The sequence below is a fragment of the Eutrigla gurnardus genome (genome assembly GCF_963514095.1).
Source record: "Eutrigla gurnardus genome assembly, chromosome: 11".
Lineage (NCBI taxonomy): Eukaryota > Metazoa > Chordata > Actinopteri > Perciformes > Triglidae > Eutrigla > Eutrigla gurnardus.
Genome location: NC_139925.1, coordinates 22,877,939 through 22,904,046, shown reverse-complemented (window position 1 = coordinate 22,904,046; position 26,108 = coordinate 22,877,939). Strand labels below are relative to the sequence as shown.

General features: G+C 40.5%; 1 protein-coding gene across 2 annotated transcripts; it reads right to left on the bottom strand.

The window, feature by feature from the left end:
* Positions 1–512: 512 nt before the first annotated feature.
* On the bottom strand, positions 513–26,098 carry pank1a (pantothenate kinase 1a). Of its 2 annotated transcripts, none has more exons than XM_084020778.1 (8): positions 26,068–26,098; positions 13,812–13,958; positions 13,054–13,259; positions 12,591–12,844; positions 9,480–9,656; positions 8,541–8,664; positions 6,284–6,409; positions 513–6,057 (listed from the first exon to the last, which is right to left on the bottom strand). In XM_084020778.1, the coding sequence occupies exons 2-8, from the start codon at positions 13,939–13,941 to the stop codon at positions 5,998–6,000; spliced, it is 1,077 nt and encodes a 358-aa protein (XP_083876904.1). In that variant the 5' UTR covers positions 13,942–13,958; positions 26,068–26,098; the 3' UTR covers positions 513–5,997. The 2 variants fall into 2 exon arrangements, with proteins under 2 accessions (XP_083876904.1, XP_083876903.1); XM_084020777.1 differs by lacking the exon at positions 26,068–26,098 and adding an exon at positions 25,407–25,449.
* Positions 26,099–26,108: the final 10 nt, after the last annotated feature.

The window sequence follows — 26,108 nt, the reverse complement described above, 5'->3', positions numbered from 1 at the left end:
TAATATAAAGTTAGCTACCCAACTGAAGCTAATAAAAAACTAGTGACTGCGCCGTAGCTAACATAAAATTACATCATGTTGAAGTAGCTGCTTTGGCTAAAGCATATTATTCCATTGTTGTGTTTTGGTACTTTTTATATGCGGTAGCCATGACACTGTCCTAGTCTGGTGGTATATTATTGAGGTTAATGTTTAGATATATCTCAAAATTAGAACTGTACTGCAATTCGATGCCACGAGTGTGAAACCAAATTCATTACCACAGCTTCACTCTTAACAACTTGGTTATCTAAACAAATGTAGGTAGCCTACGTGTGGGTGTTTATCCTTCTTCTGTCGGGTTTAACTCCCACAAACGTTTCTCCGAACAGTGAATATCCTGTGATTTGTCATTGCTGCAGCTATTTAAATCTGTTTTCTTTCTAAGTCTTGTCTTTTGCTTTGTTTATATCTGTCTCCTTTCTTTTCATAAACAGTGTAATGTGAGTAAAGAAACATCAAGAACACATATCTCTCATCCAGTTTTAGTTTAATTCCTTTTTAGAAAAAAAAAATCTCTTCACATCATTACATACGCATTGCACAAGGCAGGTCGCCATTTTTTTATATATTTTTTTTTTAACCCTTTCTTTTTTCAAACCGGAGTTAAAAGCAGCAGCAGAACTGACACCAACAACCAGCACTGGTCTTCCCAAAACCCAGATCCAGATCATGTGAAACAACCGGCACTGAAATCCAGCAGACGCAAAACAGGACCGTGGACACCAAGAGGACTTATTCAACATTCCCCTTCAGGTCTCAGACAGAGTGAATGGCTAGTTTTATTCAAAGTCAAATTGACCTGAACCCAAATGGGAAAAGATATGAAAGTGACAGTAAATGTAAAAACGGGGTGGGTTTAGTATTTAGTATCATCAATGTCCATACATCACTGTTAATTATCCACTGTAAACCCTGTTGGTGACGATGCGTTCTTCTGTCTGCGCTGGGATTGTTAATTAAGTGCCGAGTCATGTTTGGGAAGCCAGGCCCCGAAACGGTTGAAACAACTTAATCGACAGATTGCTGGTGTAGAATATATCATATTAATATTATTTACAAAAATCTCTGTACAATCAAAAACACAAGCGCGAAGAGGTCCGTCCTGCCAGTCAAGCATTCCAGAAGGTCTAAAGGCTGGATGCGTTCACGACAACAGGATGTTTGACTACATTAAGAACCTCGGCGGAAACCCGGCACCGTTTAGCAGGAGGAAAAAACAACAACAAAAAAACACGTTACACAGGTCAAAGGTCAGAATGCAACACGAGGTTTGACGGCAACAAGGTGTTTACAGTTTGATGTCCATCCAGGATAAAAAAATTAAATTCATCCAACGAGATGCACGGCTGCATTCAGCATGATTAGCTCACGCCGGCCACATGCTCGCTACGCTTACTTGGCCGCGTAACGCCGTCTCAAACATCCTGTTGTGAGCGTCCGCCTTAAATAGTGTTAACAACTGTATCAGCAGGACAAAAACTTCAGGAGGAGAGATTCTCTTCCGTCACAATTCAAACAGGGGAAACTAACAGGGTTGCATATATTATTTTTTTTTTAAAACATTTACAAATTCAACTGTGGTAGCTTTACAGAAGAGGTGAGTTTGTTGAAACGGGACAAAGAGATCGATGGAGGAGTTACTGCATAGCCTGTTGGGGAGATTTCACGACGGGCGACGCTCTGAAGCAGAAATAGAAACTGATCCGAGTACAGATGGTCCCGGTTGAGAAATGAACCACAAACAAAGTGTATCAAAAAATAAAAACTCGGACCGCCATCAAAGCAGTTAAAGAAGCCACATCATTGACTCGTGACAACAGAAAGAAATATGCTGAAAAGCTGATTTGCTTCAATGTGAATTCTTGCCTCGTACCGTATTTGTGTTGTAAACACAGGACATGTGGGGAAAAGGACAAAAACGTCCTTGGCGCTGCTTTGAGGATCATGGGTGTTTGTGAAGGATTTGAATTCCAGCATTGAAGCTGCAGCAGCAGATCAACAGGTAGGTACAACGCTACTACACGTATCTGAACTCTTGATAACTCGTTTACAGCCTGTAACGCTGGTTCACACTAAACGGTTCCAACTCGACGATTGTGTCAGCTCAGAACCATGCTGAGTGCGGCGGGCCACAATCGCTGGTTTTATACAGTAGACGCCACCCTTGGATTTCCAGACAGGAAGTCTAGCATGTTTCATTTTCTTTCCTTCTGTCATGGCCATCACTTTGCCGACCAATGGGAGCACAGAGCTGACCTGTAAACAACAATGGCGAAGCGAAAGAGGAACGTTGTTGTTGTGAAATGGCGGGAACATTAATGTTACTATGGCGACAACAGCCCCGCCTCTTTGATGTTTCCTCGAGGGGACTATCGGGACAGGGTTAAGGGGGAAAAAGTAGTATGACATCACACACGTGGTGAAAGACGGGCAGCGATGATTGGCCGGGGGCCGACATGTAGCCTGTCATGCGTATCGGCTTTATGACTCTATAATCCTAATCTGACACAGCGCCCATCGTAGCGACACTAACATCCCGTAGTCTGAACCAGGCGTCGCTCGGCTCGGAACCGTTTTAGATTAGTTGAGGATTAAAGTGATGTTAGAACTCATAATTACATCGTCACTGAGAACACACAGGTACATTTTAGAAACTTTCAAACACATGTCATCCGTGTTTTACAGAGACCAGCATCATCTTAAAACAGAAGCCAGGACTGAGCCACAAAATGAATAATAAATGCTGCTTGTACGAGATAAAAGCCTCTGCAACACAGCGATGATACGTGTTTGTCTGATCACCACGTTTAGTAAAAGGCTTCTGCAGCCTCACAAAGCACAAAAGCAGGGATTTACAGACAATCACACTGGTTCTTTTGTGCCAACCCCCCAAAAAAGAACAATAAAAACCATGAAAATAAAATTCTGTACAACAGTATTAACAGTATTAAAATAACACAGAGAAAAAACCCCACATAAACTCACATTATTACTGTAGTTAGTACTGGCCATAAACAAAATGTTCCCAAACCAAAAACAGAATAAAAAGTTGGAAAACATTCAAAAAGCCCAAGTTCTTATTATTGATCTGAGGAAGCTGAATATTAAAATGATCACAATTTACAAGACACTCTGAGTGTGTGTTAACTGCACTGAATCCTCTGTTACAGTACCATGGCAGACACAAGCACAGAACGCATGAAAAACATGGAGGTGAAGTTCAGCAGGAGAGAAGTTCAAATCCCACGGGAAAGTGAAGGGCACAGACGTGATGTAAGCACAGCGAAGGCAACCCAGTCTCAGATGAGAAGGAGGGGCGGCACGAGATAACCGGCAGCAGGCTGATTGGGAAGCGGAGTGGCACCTGACAGGTCGAGGCCACAATGATCAACCAAACACCAGTTGGAACAAGGCAAGTATTAAAAACAGAACAGAAAAGAGAAAAACGACAAAATCCCTCCAAAACTTGAATAGTATTTCACCACTTTACTGGTGACACTTGAATTAGTGTTGGCATTTGGATTATTGAAGCCAATGGGGGAAAGATACTAATTATAGAGGCCAAGTCCCGCCCCTCCTGTGTTCATCATGGGACCTTATTTTGGAAGAAATATGTACAATAGTCAACGGTGAGAGACAATTTATTTCCTGATCCTGTCTGAATTTTAAGATGAATTACTTATATGATGTTTAATGTCAGGAAATCTCATTTTGTCGTATAACGCTTGAAGCACAAGACTGTGTGTTTGGTAATAGGATGTTACTAAAAACTAACAACAGCTTAGGTTTAGGTTTCACACTAAACTTAATGATCCAACAACAAACCGAAGACAGACTTTCTTGACGTGAAAAAGTATCTTTTAAATGACAAACATCATATGTGGAATTCACCGAATGCTCTCACCGTTCTGTACATATTCTCTCTGAAATAAGGTCCCACGAGGAACACAGGAAGGGGCGGGGCTTATCCTCTATATTTACCTTTGTTAATGTGACCTACAATTCTGTAAAAATGAGATTTTTCTGTTCCCTGATGATTTAACTATTAGGGTTCGGTTCAATCTATAATTTGCAAACATAACTGCTTCAACAGCCTTTAAAATGTTAGCGTATTGTGAGTTGTCTTGGATAAAACAATCAGCTTCTAATGAAACCAAAAAAATAACTGCACGACAGCAAACATGTTATTTGTCGGGGGCAAAGTGGAGTCCACAGGTGCGTTAGACGACGGTGAGGAGAAGATAACCACAATCACTCCATTTTGTCAATAAGACACTCCGGATACTTGCGTAACATTTAACTAAAAAGGGGAGGGGCACAGTTTCTCTGGTGGAGAGTAAAGGCATGTGGACAGTGGGATTAAATATGTAAAGCAAGTGCTTGGATTAGAAACACGATGAAAGGCTGTAAAAGGTCCAGGCTGGGAGGGAAACACCAGCATGACACGACGGGGAACCCCACACAGCTGTGATGTAGTGATGCTGTGACTCATCGCAGTTGTCCAAATGACTACAGATTATTTTCAAAAAGGGGCTTTTTGTCCCAGAATCTTCACTACAGTTTGAGAACTCCACACTACTACACAACTTTAAAACTAAAACTAAACTTACTGCGTCCCGATTCAGCGGCCGCATCCTGGATTTGACTGAAACAAAACGTGATTCAGAGGATCCTCAACTGATGGATCCTTCACGGCCTTCAAAGTGGACCGCAAAGTCCTCCGAAGGATGCAGCCGCTGCATCGGGACACGACTCGTCTCCTAGTTTGGATATGGATCGGGACAAACACGCTCGTGACACAACTCTGTTTGCAGACGTTGTTAAGGATCTGATCAATTCTGCAAACTTCCCTTCAAACATTCAATCCGAATGTGAGCGTGGTCAAAAGTCGAGATATGGTTGGTTGAAGTGAAGCACACAGCATCCTAATGGTGCAAGAGGAATAAAAAGCTACTCCTATAACATGTGTGAGTGGAAGCTCAGGGGGATGAAAGTCCACCGACCCGGCAGCACTTTCATAACAGATCAGACTGTCGGCACCATTAGACCGTAAAAACACAAACTAAAGAAGGTGAACTGAACCTTTTTCTTATGCTGGGAGTCACAAGAATTCCTCATGAAAACACACTGCAACACCCAAACAAGGCAGCGGGGTGGCAGAGAAGATGCAGGGCTAGGACTATCAGAATGCATTGCACGGCTGCTTACGTACATGCTTGTGTGGCAATATGTTGTTAATGTGGTTAACACGTAGGCAGACGGAACATAAAAGCAGAGGCCGTGTTCAGCGGAGCAACAGAAACAGTTAGAGCCTGTTTGAATGCTTCCCGTCTGAGGCAGACGGAGGCAGGTGTCGTACGAATCTCAACAGGATTTGGCTTCAGTGCACTCCTCAGAGGACTGTGGCATTGTGGGAAACTTTTTTGTGCAACAACAAAAAACCTCTAGCAGCTGGGTGGCCACCAGCTTTTTTTACGGAATCAGTAACTTTAGCGAGCTACGGCGGTCCGTCTGCACAGCTGATTGTGGTCCCTGCTGGTAAAAACGCCCACATGCCCATTCAAGAGGAGCTTCACATTTTAACGAGTTGTTGCACAAACAGTCGTCCGTGGAGCCGCAGCCTCCAGGACGTAATGCTACAGTAGCTATTCACACACAGCGACCAAAACAAAACAAACAAACTAAAATCCTCTGTATCTCTGTGCTTCCTGACACAGGGCTGATTACAGGAAACCATAAATTAAAGGTTACAATATTAAAACCTCGATGATAGGGGGACTCTGTTAGGGTTAGGAGAAGAATGTTATTTACAAGTGTTAAATTATTAAAATGGCTTTTCTCAGTTCCTCTCTCTCCCTCTTATTGTTCCTTTAGCGGCCTCTGTCAACGGGACCTTTCAGCAGCATCAAAAGGTGATGACGTCACAGCGTTCGGGGCTGGACGACGTCGTTTCCTTCACGGGTCCTCTGTTGTCTTGAGCAGCTCCATCAGGGCGCCGACGGCTCCAAAATAACCCTGATGCAAATGAACAGCAGACAAAGAAACAACGTTTGGTCCCGAGATGTTAACAGGCACATGAAGTTAAAAACAAAGCAATCCTGATACCTAAAAACACTTATTTATGGAAAATAGAGTCTAAGTCTCACAACACAAAACAACGGCAGCTAAAATAAAGTTCTCTGTTCCCTAGAAGCCCTCCCTTTACAGCGATACGTGCCAGTTGCTTAGTGGAGCGGCTCACCTCGTGTTCCAGGAAGAGGGCTCTTAGCTGTCCTTTGGACCAGAAGTCCATGGCGTAGGCCAGCAGCTTGGTGGACACCGTGTTGATACGGAGGAAGTTCCCAACAAACACCACGCGCTCGATTTTCTGATACGAAGAGAGACATTCAAGGAGTCAGAACACTGAAGCTCCAGCATGTGTGTGACAGTTACATGAATCCTCATTGGAAATAAGAAACGCTGGGGATTCAGGTCCCACCGCTCCTGGTTTGTTGTCAGATGGGAAATGTTAAAATCACAACATTTTAAGGCTGTATATACCCATGAGAACAAATAGCTGCACCACGTCGCTAACGTCAATCTGTTTAACTTGTAATGTTGTGTAATGTTGTCCTCCCAGAACGTTTTGGGAACCAAATATAGCCAGCTGGGGCAGTAGTCAACACGTTTAATGAAACTGAAGTGATCCAGTGTGAAACTTTCTGGAGAACTTTTATTACAATGTTTTAAGTGTCTTAAAGCAGCAAAACGCAAATGTGCACAAATATATTTTTGATGATGTCGGCTATAAAAGGGTCAATCTGACCGACATTTTTTGTAATAGCCAACTTTTACAACTGACTTTACAAGATAGCATGACTCATTGGAAGAGGTCACATGACTTACAGACATAGGATTGAGCCGGTAAAGACAGCACTAATTGGAAGCATCACAAACTGGTGAAGTGGTATATTATTGATCGTACAGAGGGGCACAATAGACATCTGGCAACACTGGTCATCCCCCTTATCTCGTCCATCATCGCTGCTCTCATCTCTAATGAAGGCATTAATAAAAGACGATTGAAGGAAATTGTGAAAGGCCGCAGTGATTACACCGAACATGTTTCTCCCAGCTCTTTCCATCAAACGGATGTTGTGAATGTTTAAAAAAACGTTCTAATCTGTCAAAATAAATGAATCACAAAATAAACAACAGCTGGATGGATAAGGTCAGACATTCATTTCTTTTTTTTATCTAAAACTGTGGTCAGAATGCAACTCCTCTTCCTCACCACATGATGGTGCTGGAGAGCTGATGAAGAGTAAATCTCTTGCACTACTATGGAAAAAGGCCTTTAAATCAACAAGAGAACAAATTAGTTTTTAAAATTGCATTGAGTCTGGAAAAAACCCTGCTAAATGCTGCTAATACCTTACGTGTGTCATGGATATTTTAGGCAAATGACCTTGACATTATGTGGTGAGACAAATGAATAAATGAAGCAGGTGTGTAGGAAAATAAATGTGTCAAATGCTGCAAAATGAGAAAGGAAGCGTGAGTCACGGATTGTTGAATTCCTCCTCCAGTTTGTCAACTGAGTAATAAAAAGTTTAGTTTTCAGCAATAAAGAAATGATATGATGGTGGTCATTTACTGTCCTCGGCCAGAGGAAAACACAATGTAGTTAGTTGTTTCACTGCTCAGAGAGTCTTTTGAAAAGCAATATTTGTTCAAATTTCTTTTAATATTAAATGTTATTTTATTGGCTTGTTTTAATGCTTTTTCTCCAATGCTTTTAATGTTTTATGTAAAGCACTTTGAATTGCCCTGCTGTTGAAAGGTGCTTTACAAATAAAATGGACTTGCCTAAAAAGACCACCAAAAAATCACTAGTCTGATAAATTCAGCGTCCATGTTTGACTTTCCACATTAAAGACTATTCAAATCAAATCTAGGCCTATTGGTTAATTCCATACAGACACAGTATGTGTGTGTTTGCATGTGTGCGTCTTGGCTGCAGCTCTGTGTGCAGTGATAGCCCTGTACAATGCTGCTTGATCGCCATGCCACAAGGCAACACTGTAAAGAAGCTCACAGCACACAGAAAGACTCCGGACGGATCCCTTTGTTTCAGTTATTACACTATTACACTCCACGATGTTTACAGTGGAGCCACTTACAACACGCTGTCCCACAATTATTCGAAAATCATCGGCGTTCTTTAAAAAAAAATCCCCAGTGGAAAAGCTTCAGCTTTTAAACAGAACAGCTTTGCTTCTTAGAATGAGGGCTGCAAAAACAATGACGTTGCAAGTTGAATGCATCAATCTGGTTCAGTGTGAGAGCAAAACATAGAATCTATGAAGAACTTTGTGCTCTCGTAAACCATTTAATCATAAACGCATTGGTTGTATAGATATGAATGTTGATGACACAGCATAAAAGTCACACGGTCAAAGCATCTTATTTAGAGCAAGTGTGTGTGTGTGTGTGTGTGTGTGTGTGTGTGTGTGTACCTCGTTGACTGCACACATCCGTGCGATGGATCCTATGTTGTTAGTGATGGTGACCAGTGTGGCTCTGGCCAAGTCTTCCTTACTGATGCTGTCTCGCTTCTCTTTGCTCATCATGTGACCAAAACTGTAAAAAACACAACAGACCATAAGAAACACAACATCTGACACACAAACATAAGCACACAGACATCCTGAGTACGAGTTTGATGAACTCTTAACAAACCAAAAAGAGAAGCAGACACGTTGTGAGCCTCCATGAATGTCAAAATCCCCTTCAGAACAGTAAACATGTTTGTCTTGTTTCAACAGCTAGAACCAGAGATTATAATCTGACGACGGTGATGAAATGTGTTGCTCACTTTGCTTTGTGGACCAACCTTTGAACACAGAGCTGCAGGTTTACAGTATGCATATTAAACCCAGATTAGCAAGCAAAGGTGTGTGTGTGTGTGTGTGTGTGTGTGTGTTTATTCTGTTATAACTGTGTCCTTTGTGCAGCCATACATTCACACAGAGCATGAAACAGCAGAGAGTCCTCCCTCAGACCTTTCATTCATGCTCTCACTATGATAGTGTCTTCCTGAATATTGTCAACAAATGAATCAATGCTTTAAGTCTTAAAAAGATTATTTCAGTGTTCGAATCAGCATTTTCCAAGTCTGTAGTGTGGTGTTGTCTGTATCCGCCGGCCTGGATTTTATTATTTTGCTGTGTGTGGGACGTTTCTGGGCATCAAACTCTAGAAAAACGTAGCGTCCAGGCGGTAGATCGTAAGTACGCATCCAAGAGGAAGCAAAGGAAATACAAGTGCTAAACAGCTAATGTCTCCCACTTCTAATGGCCCTAGATGCATTTAGCATTCAGGATTAGGTGTGTTGCTGCAGGTAACTGTGGTGACATCGTGGACCTTCAGGTGAGAGAACCTCCATCGCTCCTCACCTGGATGCGACAGCAGAGCCCTGCAGGCCGAAGCGCTCGTAGTCTCCCCCGTAAATGTCCTTCACCAGTTTGTCCACGTTGGTGGAGTCGCCCTTGCTGGCCATTTCTAGCGCCTCCTCGAACGTCTCGCAGCCCGTCAGCAGACAGCAAAGGCCCAGGAATGTACCACCTCCCAGACTGAAGGGGGGAGACAAAGAGGAGGAGCGAGATGAGAAGGACAAAAGAGACAATATGAGGAGGGACGAGAGAGAAAGACAAGAAATGAATATGCAAAGTTTGCTTTACTCAACTAAATGAAATCTACTTCCGTCCTCAGCTCTGATATCGCTTCCTAGCGTGTCATTCTCTGATGCCACCATTCAAGAATAACAGGATTCTTCTTTGTGTCAATGCAGCCTCTTACACTGGCTTTACATCAATTCTCTCTCAAGTCAAAACTTCACCACACACTGAAACTGCTTAGTCTGATACTGAAGCTCTGTCCTGGTTGTTGCACTGCGGAGACGAAAGGTTCATCTTAGTTACTCTGGCGTGACGTAGCCAGGTTTTGTAGAGGTTAACAATTAGCATTAATCACCAAACAACAACACGAGGCATGATGATTATAACAAAAAATATGATGGATTACACTGGAAACCGTTATAAATGAGTTGATGAGTTATCTGACCTGATATATCCGCTTGTCCATGTGGAGGATATATATAATATATATGTAATCGTCCACTTATTTATGAGTTATGTTAAGGTTAAGGACGCCACATCCTTAGTACTCGCTTCACTGTCTTGGCGACGTTGGCAACCCCGCCGGCACCGACCCGTCTTGAATGCCGACCACAGTGGATTACTACGGTCACGATAGACCTGTTCGATGAATCGATTTTAAATCGTAATCGCGATTATGTAGTTAGGACCATGTTATAAACGTGAAACTCGTAAAATCGATTTTTCATTTTTGTTTAATGGACAAACCTTAAGATAGATGTGGAAGTGAGGCTTTTCTCTTCATCCCAAAGGGATTGTTTTTTTTGTTTGTTTACAAGAGGTCTACAAGAAGATAACAAGGAGCAAAGCCAGATGGCAAAAGTTCATTAATTGTTCTTTATATTAATCCCTTGAGGGATTTTTTTGTTTAATAAGAGCAAGGTTTGCACTCAAATCCCAATGGGGAAATTATTTGCAAAATGTTTATTTTATTATAATATTTGAAATAATTTCTTTGCCTTTTGTAATTTCACAAAATAATCGTAATTGTAATCGAAAATCGGATTTTGAGAGAAGAAATCGGGATTTTATTTTTGGGCAAAATCTAACAGCCCTGGGTCACGATGGACCATTTAAGTTGTAACCCACGTGAGAATTATTTCTGCTGGTGGAGCCATTAAAATGCATGTAAATTCCAGGAGAAATGACGTTCAAACTAGGTTGAACTCATGTAAAGCTGGATTAGTTAGACCTCTAACCAGTGAACTAGACAATAAACAACAGGGTGGACTCTCACTTTGCCCAGAGTTAATATAGTGACGGATAATTAGGAGGCTTGTTAAATAAAACATACATGTAAAATAACTAACATCAACAAGCCTTCTTTGATTTTCAACGACACGCTATCTAATCACACTCTATTGTGCAAGTTCAAAGGTACACAAGGTGACCACAGATAAAGGACAGCAGGACATTCAAACAGCTGATTCATGCTTATCTGTCAGATCTACTAAAGCTGTAGAAAGTCTTCAGCCACCTTCACCTTTTACACATATTCATTCACGCAAATAACTTCAAGTCCAAAACTCATTTACAGCTCAACGGGGACTCTACTATAAGACTTTAAAGGAAGTAAGCCTTTCGTTTGTATTTGGGCTCAAAACATTGTGCAGAATGTCAGAATCGGTGAAACCGCTGCTTCTTCCCAATATTAACATTTATTCGTGTCATTTATTTTAGTTCAGCTAGAAGTGAAACAATGTTCTGCCACTACTTTTCTCTCCTTTGTAACAATAACAGCAAATGTATTTTGGTGATGTGGTGAAGCAGCGTGGGATCATGGGAGATGTCAGTTCAGTGTTTATGTTTCAGGTGGTTTTAACTAGAGGTCTCTCCTCCTTTCCAAAACTAATGGACCCGCTGACTGAAAAAAGCAGCTTTGCATTAAAAATCAGCATTTCTCCTCCGACGCTGCTCAGTGGACACAGGACGTCCTGGAGTGGCGAGCCGAGCTGCTGTGAGTTGAGCTGCTGCGAGCCTAACGTTTGCTCAGCTTGTTTCTCTGATGACTAAATCATTTATCCAGTTAAAATACACCAAGAGCTTAAGAGTGTATTGTAAAAATGTGGCATAAAAATCAATTTATGACACCTTCTGGCAGGCAACCACAACGCTGATGCAAGAACAAAGAGGATATGTGTATTCGCTGTTTACCATAGCTGGGGGAACCCAAAATAAACGATTAGCTGTGATTTAATAGCAATAAACGGATAAAAGGACGCTGAAATAACTACATATTGATGGTGTAATGAAAGTCTGAAGTGATGCTTTGTTAGGTCTGTCTGCAAGACGCTCTTTTTATGAATGGAGTCTGGCTTGAGGGGTGCTAGGCTATGCTAACATTGTAGCTGTTCCATCAACACTCCAAATAAGGTCATCTAGACATAAATACACAATCCATCTCTGGTTTCTCCACATAGTCTGGTCTGGTCTCTGGACTACTATGAGCTACTATCGTAGACCTCTGGGGGACCACAGACAGTCTCTGGTTTCTCAGCATAGTCTGGTCTGGTCTCTGGACTACTATGAGCTACTATCGTAGACCTCTGGGGGACCACAGACACTGAAGACAACATTTATTTCCTCTATTTCGGATTCAGCAACACCGGGACGTCAGGAGGAGGTGTCATCATCCGTGTTTCCAACGGCAATTTCGCCTTTTTGTGTTGACTTTGTACAGAAAAATCACACATTTGGTGTGAATACAGCATAAGGCAATTTAGTGCAGAAAAGCTATGTATGAAACATTTAAAAATGTGTCTATAATTGAAGGCGAGTAGGTGTCAGCTTGCTGTGACGTTGTCGGTTTTATTTTTCTTACTACATACAGTCGGCGTCCACCCTGCTCACCTGGTCCCAGTCACCCGTTTGTAGTTGTTCTCAGAGTACACGGCCAGGATGGAGACCCCGGAGCCGATGTTGACCAGCAGCATGGGGAAAGGGTTGTCCAGGGTGCAGGTCTTCTTCACGCAACTCTGGGTGTCTGATGGGTTCTGGAAGTAGTAGCCTTCGGGGTGTCCGTTGAAGCTCACCCGATCCACGAACAGCAAGCCGCGGATCAGGCAGTCCAGCTCATCGAGCTTCAGCAGCTCCAGGTCGGCCATCTGACCAACAAACAAGAGACATGACCTCAGCTCAAAGGGGTTTTAACCGTCCCAGAGGATTTAAAGTTAAAGATTATCGTTGAAAAGACAACATCAGTGCAGCAAGTTAAAAATGCAACAATTATAGAAGAAATGTGATAATGCTTTAATTAGCAATTGCTTAGTCAATACAAATGTTGACCCCAATCAGACATTTCCTCCGTCCTCACCGTCCTGAAGTCATTCTCAAACTTGTAGGCCCCGCCTCCGGTGGCGCAGAGTGTTGTGTGCAGGCTGGAGAAGTTCTTGTCGCGACCCATCTGGATGAAACGGGGCATGGCCTGCGTTGGGAAGCGGATGAAGTGCAGGTTCCCGGTCCTGCCGCACATGGTCAGGTTCCTCAGCTCCAGGTGGACGTCACGGACGCCGGTTTTACCTGAGTGAGGGAGGAACCATTTTCATACTTTAGGTCTCCAATGCACCGATGTCCATTCGTAAATGACGAACACGCTTCACTCAATGCTGGGGTCGAAGTTCATCTGAGCACTTCCTATCATTTCTAGAATAAACCTGAACAGCACAACAAAATCACAAGGATGTTCACGAAAAATCTAAATGTGTGTTTCTTAAGTGACACCAGTAGGTTTTATTTGAAGAGTTTGAAGCATATTTGAATAACATTGTGAATTATTTTCATAGGATAACGGTGACATGACAATCTCATATTGACCAATATCTAGTTACACGTCAGCTCAGTGATGTGTCATCATGTGTATGTTTTACATGCTTCTCAGTATTGTTTTCCTTCCAGCTCAAAGAGTGCAGGATAAGTATCCTGCTTAAGTCAAAACAGTAGCCACATACACTATCAAAGAGATTATTCTGCCATCTTCTTATAGTGTGCTCTTGACCTGACTTGCCCTGTTTTACACACATGTACAGATGCAGGTATTTGGGTGTGAACAGGCGTGTGTGTAGGCAGACATACCATAGGCCACGTTTGAGGTGAGGTAGCGGCGGATGGATTTGAGGTTTTCCACTTCTTCCTGTTCTTCCTCTGCAGTGATATCGACTGGCTCAAAGTACACCAACTTGACCAAGGTGCCACCGATGTCCATGCCGAACCAGGGGAAGGCTGGAGAGAAGGTTGAGATGAACCTCTTTTTAAAAACCAACACATGATACAGATCAAAATGACAAAACACAGAGTTCGACTGATGCCAATATTCAAAAAATATTTTAATTAAGATTTCAGACTTTTTACGTTGCAGCAGAAATTCATTTCTTTAGACCAAATGTCATAGTATGTGGATATGTGATAATAAATAAACACATAAAAAATGATGCTGATCAATTAATTGTCATTAGAATATGTCAACGGTTATCGTATGATAACCAATTGAGCTGATCAGACAGGACACACCGGGGTGATCGCTGTGGCGGCGCAGAGCGACACAGCTGGACACACACACAAACAGTCAGGTTGGTTACTGGTGAATGAAAGCAACATTCACCAAAGCTCACATCCCTTCATTAACCAGGGTGGAACAAGGGTGAGATATTTTTATTAACCTTTATTTATACAGGTAAAATCTCATTGAGACCCAGGGTCTCATTTACAAGAGAGATATTAAAACTGACTCAATGATATTCATGATCAAATCATCTGAGTGACCCCCAAAAAGAGAGAAAAAGAAAGAAACCCTCAACACTGGACAAACATTGCCGTCCCCATTAGTCACTATGAACACAGTCTGGTCAGGATAGCTCGTTGGGCGGAACATTGAGTTCAACACAATAAATAAAAATACTCCAGCACTAAAAACCCCACCGCAGCTCAACAAGAGCCACGGTGTCCATGGAAACAGACAGCCTCCCTCCTCCATCATCTCCTCTCCAGCCTCCTATTTTCTCCATCTCCCAGCATTCTCATGCACACGATCTATCTTTCTCCCTCTCCGACTGCATCTCCCTTTTCACTACTTATCCTCCCTTCTCACTCCCTCAGTTTTCCATATTCTATTCCCGTTCTTGTTTCTCTCCCTCTCCTCTTCCCGTCTGCCGCTCGCTTCTTGTCTCTCGATCGCTCTAATTCAGTTAAAGTGAGATTTACTGGCCTTGATGGAAGACGAGTGATAGTGCAAGACGTGAAAATGCACCACAAAGCAACTGCTATATTAAACCTAGATGTACATCAGCGTTTCTTTGTCTTTAATTCAGTAGGCTTTAGTTGTGTGATAACCAGAGCGGAAACAAAGCAACTTAAGCAACTATGTTTTCAAGCAAAACTGACAAACATTTACACGGTCCTGTTCTTCCACTGTGATGATTTGCTGTTTGTCATCATTGTGAAAGATTAATATCTTCATCTTAGATAATGGAATCACATCTGCCATAGAGAGAAAAATAGATCAATTGATGCCACAGTTTATTCATTTGTGCACACAAGATATCATTTGTAGTCTTTTATTTAATCTTGTGTATTTCCATGTTTTGGTTTATTTGCTTGCACAGGATAATTTCAGCATAAGTTTTATTTCGTCCAATGGATCAACTGAAGTAAAAATTAAGAGGCTGGATCTATGATGAACTTTGTGCTGCTGTAAACAATTTAATTATAATCACTTGTTGTACAGATATGAATGGTGATGACATATTAAAACAGTCATACCGAGAAAGCAGGGTGAACAAGCTTTATTAAAGTCTTTATCTAACAACTTGTCCTTGTACAATTAATCAAAACATGGGAACACTATAAATAAATTCAGTTAACAAATAAAATCTCATGGCCTCAATATATATATTTCTCTCTCTACGGTATAAGCTAAACCCCTTCCCAAAATTCCCACATCAAATGTATTTCTTTTGGAAGACATAACTTTTCTATTCCAGCTGTGCTTTGTTACCCTATTTTTTGAAACCACCTGCATCTCTTTGCATAGGCAGTTCTACACCTACACCTGTTACCTGCAGTTACCTCTACACCTGCTACTGTTACCTGCAGTGACCTCTACACCTGTTACCTTCAGTGACCTCTACACCTGCTACTGTTACCTGCAGTAACCTCTACACCTGTTACCTTCAGTGACCTCTACACCTGTTACTGTTACCTGCAGTAACCTCTACACCTGTTCCTGTTACCTGCAGTAACCTCTACACCTGTTACCTGCAGTAACCTCTACACCTGTTACCTTCAGTGACCTCTACACCTGTTACTGTTACCTGCAGTAACCTCTACACCTGTTACCTTCAGTGACCTCTACACCTGCTACTGTTACCTGCAGTGACCTCTACACCTGTTCCTGTTGCATGCAGTAGCCTCTGCTGCTGCTCTACTCCAATGGTTGGTGTTTGGTTACATTTCATCAGGGGTCACCTATCACCTCCTTTATTGTTTGGTTATACCCTCTCACCTACTGGCCTGCTCTGATGTCTGTAAACATGACCTGGACATATAAAAAAAGATTTTCTTGAACTTTGGCACAGTAACCGCACACACAAGATATAGGACTGCATGGGGGATCCTGAATTGAAAGTGCTGAGTTTCCTTTATAGGATAGATATAAGATTATAGTCACAGGACTTGAAAAACCTGTCAGCTTGTTAAAATGGTAGATAAGTGAAACATAGAGTTGATTAAAATATATATAGGGATTATCATGTAAGAAACAATCTCAACAGAAACAATCTGTCTATGTTTTACCTTATGTTTTAATGTTTTATTACAACACGCAACCTTTTTGCTGCTGTTTCCCACAAGATAATTCATGACTGAGGTCAGCTGCTTCCAACTTATAGCCATATAGACATATAGACTTATAACAAGCACCAAGGCACAGGCAGAAACTGTGAGATGCTGGAAACAGAAACATGACCCTCTTCTCTGACATAATATAAAGCAACACTGTTAGAGGCCAGCCAAGTAGAAGACGACGTTAGCCTCAAGTGACAATCACATTTTCCTCCACAGCCTCAGCCAAAAACTCACTTGCAACCGGCACATGACATGATCCGAAGAACATCTTGAATCCAAATAGCTTACTGATATTGTGAGTTGTTGTTAGGACACAGTGTTTTGTGTTTTGTGTGAACCCTAATGGGTCATTCCGTGTCATTTCATCAAATTTCTGAAAATCTTCCCACCTGACCATCTCAGAATGTCCTGAAAAAATTCAAGTACAAAGACACACTTGTTAGTAGGACAAATCCAAAATATTAGGTCTCTACTGTCAATAGTTTTCTCATGAAACATCATTGAATGAAGGGTAGTTTAGACGGTTTTTGGCATCATGCTCTGAAAAGCCATTTTTAAACAGCAATATCTGGAAAACTATCTCACCTGTGGCCTTCAAAATTTCTACAGTGTATAGCTGTTACTAATAGCCTCCAGACCTTTAATATCACGGGTGTAGCTCAATGATAACCTAGTATGGTAGGTACTTAAAATTAGGCTTTTTGAAATAAAGTAGTACATTTGAAGAGTGGCTGAGCTCCCATTTTTGCAGATAAAAGACTTCTATCACTTCTGCCTCTATCTCTGGTGTTAGCTTAAACATTCTACAAAATATGGTTTCTCTTAGATTATTAGTTTCACAGATATTAAGGCTCAAAAATGGAAGTAAACACATTTTTGCCCAACTTCAGAGTCATATTCCAAAAAACTGACAACACGTATCAGGTCCAAACTTACTTTTTTTGAAAGATCGTATTCTTGTTAAAATCATATTTAAAAATCAGGAGGGTGTTTTGCCTCAATTTGTCGCAGTGATTTTTTAAAATCCTGATATTGGTGGGGGTTTTGTGGCCGTTTTTGGTACTGCATGTCTTATTATCCTACAAGTAAACATCACAGCAGGGCAATTCAATTGTGTTTTTTACCATTTACCAAAGACTTACATGTGACTAAATGCTACTGATAAATTTTGCCTCACGAAAACATTAAAATGTAGCACAGTTGTAGTTTACAGAGGCAATAAGTCCTTGAATGTGAGTTGAACATGCTGAAAGCAGCTTTTAATGTCTTATGAACAAATATAGCATAATATTGAAGACTGTACATTTTGTCATACTTTAAGTATATAAATTACACAACTAAATCAAATAATAATCTTAATTTGAGCATAAAGATTTTACATTACAGTAGAAAAGTCTCCAAAGTTTGATATTGAATAACAGTTTGTCTCTATGCTCACTATGAGACAATATGTGAGTTATGATCAGAAATGGTGGATAGGAAGTATCAGAGATGTTTCAGATGAAGATGTACTGGTCAGTTCATGCACCCACATGGCCCTGCCAAGAGTTTCTACTGGCCAAGAAGGGAAGATGTGCAATGTCCCACTGCAGCATAGAATTGCAAGATTTGACGTTCCCTCTACAGAAACTGGGTGCATGTATGCCATTAAAAAAGATGAGCACAACAGAGCAGAGATGTACATTAGACAATTTGTAAACTGACTGCCAAATTAATGAATGTGACGAAGGAATTGGATCTAAAAGATGAAAAATGTGTGATCCCTCATAGTGAGCATAGAGACAAACTGTTATTCAATATCAAACTTTGGAGACTTTTGTACTGTAATGTACTGTAAAATCTTATGCTCAAATTAAGATTATTATTTGATTTGGTTGTGTAATTTATATACTTAAAGTATAACAAAATGTACAGTCTTCAATATTATGCTATTTTTGTTCATGGTTTAAGACATTAAAAGCTGCTTTCAGCATGTTTAACTCACATTCAAGGACTTATTGCCTCTGTAACTACAACTGTGCTACATTTTAATGTTTTTGTGAGGCTAAATTTATCAGTAGCATTTAGGCACATGTAAGTCTTTGGTAAATGGTAAAAAACACATTTGAATTGCCCTCCTGTGATGTTTACTGGTAGGCTATTAGGACATGCAGTACCAAAACCAGCCACAAAAACCCCACCAATATCAGGATTTTTAAAAAATCACTGCGACAAATTGAGGCAAAACACCCTCCTGATTTTTAAATATGATTTTAACAAGAATACGATCTTTCAAAAAAAGTAAGTTTGGACCTGATACGTGTTGTCAGTTTTTTGGAATATGACTCTGAAGTTGGGCAAAGATGTGTTTACTTCCATTTTTGAGCCTTAATATCTGTGAAACTAATAATCTAAGAGAGACCATATTTTGTAGAATGTTTAAGCTAACCCCAGAGATAGAGGCAGAAGTGATAGAAGTCTTTTATCTGCAAAAATGGGAGCTCAGCCACTCTTCAAATGTACTACTTTATTTCAACAAGCCTCATTTTAAGTACCTACCATACTAGGTTATCATTAAGCTACACCCCTGATATTTCATGTCTGGAGGCTATTAGTAACAGATATACACTGTAGAAATTTTGAAGGCCACAGGTGAGATAATTTTCCAGATAATGCCATTTAAAAATGGCTTTTCAGAGTATGATGCCAAAAACCGTCTAAACTACCCTTCATTCAATGATGTTTCATGAGAAAACTGTTGACAGTAGAGACCTAATATTTTGGATTTGTCCTATTAACAAGTGTGTCTTTGTACTCAAATTTTTTCAGGACATTCTAAGATGGTCAGGTGGGAGGCATTTGATGAAATGACACGGAATGACCCTAATGCTTTTTCCTCAAAATTCAATTTTGTGTTTCCCTTCATTGTATTATGTCCTCAGAGCAGAAACTCCAGTTGTGGAGGCAAGTGTTAATTTACAGCCTGAATGTTTCATTAGAGCATCAATGAGTGGTTGTGGTTTCAGATAACAAACAACTGTAAACTCCATTCATTGCTAGGCAAAGATGTAGTCTATGTGTCACGGTTAATGACAGGAAGGAACAGATTGTCTTTTTATTTAATTGGGGACAAATATGTATCATCATTTAGGTATTCAGAATTACAAATAATGACAGCAGGGTGATTATATATTATTTACAAAAACAGGAACTATAATGGAGCCATTACTCAGAAGATTCCTGTCAACCTCCCATGATCCCACAGGTCACTATTTAAGCATTGATCAACCTCTCTAAATGTCCTCATAGCTACACCGCTGTGCACATAGCCAAAGGTCAGTGTGTCGAGGAGTAGTAGCCGGGGGCTGAGGAGTGCAGGGCTCCACAGTTAACATATAAACAATAGGGACAGTAGAACGTGCACCCAAAAATAAACAAATAATAATATTGTTGCATTAGTGATATGTAAATGTTGCTGTTACTCTCAGGATCAGACATGCCTGTGTGCGTTTACTGGCACGCACACAGATCTACTTTATGGGGAAGCAATTTCAGTGATTAGACTGTGAGGTGAAACGTTTGTTGAACCAGTCAACATCACCAGAGAATGTGCAAACTCCCTCAACTTATTCCACTTCAAATTTAAAAACCAGATTAACCTGAACGAGAAAAAACAAAGAGGAAATATGTCAATCTTAAGAGGAGACGTATCTTGGCATCTCTATCTTTATGCTATAGCACATCCTACAGAGCCACTGGGCTAAACAAACGTTTATGCAGCAAATGCTCAACTGCCATTGAGTGGAAAAGAACCAAACTAAATGTGCAACACAAGTTTTATCAGCCAGGCGACCTGGTGACAACAAGGCATAATATATTAAGACACATGAACTATACTTTCCCCCCTAAATTAAAGACTCATTGAATGAAACTTATGACTAGGCATGGGACAATGTGAAAATGTAATAGTAAAAAAAATAGGCTTGAAACTCTCAACATTGCGGTTAAACATACTGGAATCATTTTACCTCACATTTTGTCAAGAATTATTTTAATTGCATCACAGATAGAACTGCCTTTGATTTTTAACAAAAAAAACTCAACTAATTTCGCAATGTTCACTTACTTCTGCTATTTCATTGCAAAATGCCACCTAAAATATTGCAACGTGCAATTTATTTAACAGTTAAAAAAAAAAAAAACAAGAGAAATCCTGAAATATACGGTGGGCTCCCGAAGTGATTTGGGTCCCTGCAGTTGAGAGGCCTCGGGTTGACACACCTCTGCCTTGCAGAGGAACATGTATGTGTGTGTGTACATGTTTTTCCACCTTATTGGCAGTAACTGTTTCTATTAAAAGTTGCTATGCCTTTAATCTCAGGTTTGACAGTGAGGCCTGGGGTTTGTGTGCCACCATACTGCACAAAGAGCACAAGACAAGAGCAATAATTGTTGCACAGCTTGTGTGACAAGAAAATACACCAGCGGCCATCTGAACACTGTGCACACAGTGGATTCAATAATATTCTTAACTCCGTAATTCAGTGTTTCACTATTAATACTTAACTAAAAGAAAATTCATCTGCAGCTATTTCTCTATTATTTTTTCAAGCAGAAATGCTAATGATTTACTTGTTCCCCATTGTATATTATTTGCCGTATTATGTCAACTGCCAGACTATTCTATTATTTGCCTTTACCCACTTTACTGACGGATATTTAAATATATATATATCTTAGTGAAAATACTTAAAAATCATTAGTCAACTAAATTTCTATACCGAGGTGGTCAAAAAATATTGTCATATTTGTCATACAGATACCACTTACTACTACTACTACTACTACTACTACTACTACTACCTACCAGTGAGCTTAAGGAATGTATATTTGTATCGCCGGAAAAACAAACAGTCCTACTCTAGTGTTCTGATAACACATTTGTTTGAAGAAAAAGACATGAGGACAAAAGTCTTCTTTGTTTTTGGGAAACAATAAACGGTTTCAGATAGCCTGACTGAAACCTGTTCACACCCTGTTCACAATCCGTCTGCAACAGTAAGTGGTAGAATATTGACTTGACCTGTGGCAGACCTTTCTGACAAATTTTTATGAAAGTTATTCTGTTACTTAATTAACACCCTCAGGTTATAACCAGCTGGAAGGTGCCCTGAATTAAAGGTTCTTCTGTTTAAAATGAAGCCATTAAACAGAGAAACATCCAGGGTTTCAGTGTAGGCCCAGACTTTTCAATTCTGTCATTTTCATTTTCTATGAACACTGCCAATCAAACTTGCACCACCAGCCCCACCCCACAAAAAACCATGATGTATCAGTGAGCTGACTCTGAAGCCTATGTCGGTGTATTAGAGCCGTAAAAAAATGTTTTTCTAATTTAGTCGTACATTTACAAAAAAAAGCAAAAAAGAACCTGCAACTTAATGATAAAAAAAACTTGAAAATTAAAAGATTGTAAAGTAAGAGAAACAAAAACGAATTTGGTGTGTGTAATGCCGACAGTGGATGACTTAATCAACCTATACTTTTGTGGCACAGACTATTGCACAACATTTTTTCACCCTGACAATGATCCTAATACGCCGTCATAGAATCCCCGAGACAAAAAAGTATGTTTTTCCATCCATCTGTAAACCAGTCACACACTTTAGTTCGAATCTAAATGTCTCTAAAACTGAGACCAAACATTGCATCAATTTGACTATTCACATTCCTTGGAAAGCTTGAGAAAAAACAAGTGCTGGCCTTGCAAACGTGTGTCCATACAGTGAATGTGTACCTCTCTTACTGCAACTCTCCAAATACTGATGATGATAATAAAAATAATATTCATAATATAGCCTAATACGGCTGCATATATGCAAACTATTATGCGTCCGTGGTTTAACACTCTACACATAATTTCCCCTCCTGATAATATTGCATTAGGAACTACGGTTGCACGATATTAAAATTTTAGGGTAAAACTTGTCTGTGAAGGTTGTCTGGCAACTACAAAGCTTTCAAGAACTCTCTTGAACTGAAGAAACATCTTCAAAAACCCTAAAGCAAGTCCAGATGCCTACGATAAAGCTTTCAAGGATAGGGTGAAAATTTACGTTTTTTCATATGGCAATATATATATTGCACAAAGAAATCAGAGGAGCAGAGCTAGTTAACATTAGCTGTTAGCAGTGGCAGGAAGCACAGTGCCCTGCTTGGCTTAATAACGGAGCTAGCAGCTAACGATGACAGAGGTGGCACTGAGTTACATTTTGATGCGTTCAAGCATTCAGTTGTATTGGGTGAAGGTAAATTATAACATTATCCTGATGTATTCAAATGCAATCTTGTAAAATTTAGTTTTGAATACAAACACTTGTTTAAATATGTTTTCTCAGCAATATATATTACATGTTAGAGAGGGAATTACTTATTTTACTTTTTGGTTTTTACCCATTTCAGGCATGGGGTATCAGGAAGGAAAAAAATCGGAATTTCTCCCGCATCATTTCCGGTCTTCATTCTTCCTATTTTCATGGCCTTTGCTCTGCACTGAAATAATGCACATTCCCCCAAAATACCTCCTTAACTCACTCAACATAGTATTTATTGTCTGCTTTAAACTTTGGAATGAGAACCTGTGACACAATCTCATCAGGTGGCTTTAAATGAAAAGATAAAAAGTATAAAAAGAAAGAGCGAGAGAATTAGCCTTCTCGTTAAAACAAAGGCAATTCTATTCCAGGAGACAGTCAATGTTAAGTTGCTGCCAAGTTACTTCTGGTGTAAACAAAGGGGTACTGCAGGCAAAAGTCACCTGATTAGAAAGTAAATCTAAGGACAAAAGTGAAGAATCACAACCCTGGGCGATACATTCCAGTGTTGGCCCTGGGTGGGGAGAGCTTAGAGGGTTATCCGAGTTTATCAGGATGACTGGCCTCCATCCAAAGATAACGCAGCCATAAAGCAGAGGAGCTCTGACCGGACATTTCAAAGTTTACCGGAGAGACGTCCCCTTCATTACATCATCTGGGTCTTCCGTTCTCAGGCATCACAGCTGACCACAGCAAATAATCAATGCATTGGCATCAGCTGTTTGATCATTGCAACATCGCACTTCTCCAGTTATTTGACCGTCACAAGTCACACCACCTATTGCACTGGTGGTGTGTTCTAATAAATCTAAATATGTCATTGCAAATATCTCATTGTACTTGCAGATACAGAATCTGGAGTACATACTGTATAACTGTAAAAGTTCTTGTACTTTTTCCTGTTGCGTGGGGTGATTCTGTTTTATCTGGTTATGTTGGATATGTTTCTTCCCTACAGAATTAGCCACAGATAAGCTACCAATCATCTTTTATCAGGGCTCGACAACAGCAACAGTGCCCAGTTGCCATTAGCAACCATTTTGAGGGATTGCCAACTGATCCTTGGCCTCTGGTTGCCATCAGTAGCAACTTAAAAATTAGATACAGCAAACAGAAATTGTGCCTCTCAAAATAAATACATGTTAATATTTTGTTACATTAGTGATATTTAAAAACCAGAACTGCATGATGTGACAATGCTGCATGTGTGTTGGTGCATTTCCTCATGTGGACAAAGGCATTAGGAGTCAATGAAGAAAGTGGAGGTGCTTGCCTGTAGGGTGAAAAGTTTGACTAATCCATCAACACACTCACGAATGTGCAAATTGAACTGACTGTCAAAGACGTGTTAAGTCCTGGCGGCAGAAAATTATACACATTTACAACATGCACACGTACACATCTCACGTTTCATCATTAAGCTTGTGTACAACTGCATAGCATCGTAATCACTCAAAATATAAAGTGACTAAAAATGGCCACCAAATTTTCAGTTTCAGCAGCCTAAAGCTGGTGGCTGGTTGCCTGGCAACCACTTAGTATGTAGTGCTGAGCTCTGTTTCTACTTCCAGTGAACATTATTGTAGTAGCTGGAGCCACATAATAAACAAATTACTGCACCCCGACACAATGAAGTGTTTCCGATTACTTGCTGGAGATTTGACAGTAAATAATGATGTTCCTATATTTACTGAAGTATCCACACTCATGCAGTAAAACGGATGAAATGGTGCTGGGCCTGTCGCGTCAAATACTGTCGTGCTGAATAAAATATGTCTACTTATGTGCGGTCAAAGATTTAGGAAGAAACTTTACATTTGACATTAGAATTATGCAGCACAAAATCTCAATGTGAGAATTCTGCCATTGTAAATCAAATGATGAGACAATGAATTTTACATTTGGCCCACTCTGATTCGGGTTCATACTACGATGCACAGACTTCTCACCGGTGACATTTGCATAAATGTCCTCGGCAGCAGAAACTAAAAGCACGCCTCCACCCTTTCTCTTTGTCTCTCTCACCAACACAGTTCAATTGTGGATCGATGTAATGAATGCTGACGAGACGTCTAAGCAACAAGGTCCCTAAACTTTCAGTTGCTCTCTCTGCACCCTTTGTGAGAGCGAGTTTTACCGTGCATGACATCCACACTCAGCCACAACAAACCCTGGAGCAGCCCTGAAATGGAGCTGTGAGGAAGTTAGACTGAAATTCCCTGCCAATTTCAACAACATTACATGGTTATACATTTAAGAGTAAACTCTTTTTTTAAATCCTGGTTAATTAAGCAGTCTAAAACCCTGAAACCTTCATTTATATCAAGATTACATTTGTAAAATAAGAGACTTGAAAGATTTGTTTTCTGAGCCCAGCACCAAGTATGTATTAAAGTGATATTTAACCAAAGACAAAATATGGAAATTTTTTTAACACCTTCTCAATATAAGGAAACAAAAACCAACTCAAACTTACCAGGTTTCTTTTCATTTTTAAGTTTCATAGTGAGGGAAAATATCAGCAGGTGTATAAAAAAAAGCTGTATTGGAGAAAATCTTTCAAAGCCTCAGTCAGATATTTACACCCTGGAGAAAAACAACACTTTCCAGATTCTGCGCAGAAACTGCAAAGTTTCCCTGGACGATCTTCACTCACATCATCCGAAATACTCGGTAAATAAGGAGGCGGGGCCCCGCGGCCTCCTGAAGACAGGGGTCGGGTGCTGATTTGCTGAGGCAAGCCAGGCCCACTTATCAGGAGCTTTTTCACCACCGGGGAACCGACCAATCAGAGAGCACCAAATGCAACCTGAGGGTTCATAATAACAAAAGGGGGTCTCCCTGACGACAGGAGATCAGGCGGAGACACAGACCACATAATCTCATCAGAAAGAGGGACACCGGGAGAGGCATCATTGTTCAATAAAACACAAACAACATAATGATAATGGCCGGATATAAAGAGGCGGTCAAAGGAGGACACACGCTGGGTGTCAGCGAGTTTGCAGTCTCGTTACAACGGTTGTACAAACCCGGGCACAGTATTACACAGTCCGTGGTTACAGCTAACCGCATCACACAAACACCTTAAGGGCTGAAAAATCCTGCAGCACAATTTAACGTCCTTTGGCACTTACGTGGTCTGTTCCGTCTCACCGACTCGGTCCTCCTCCGAGCT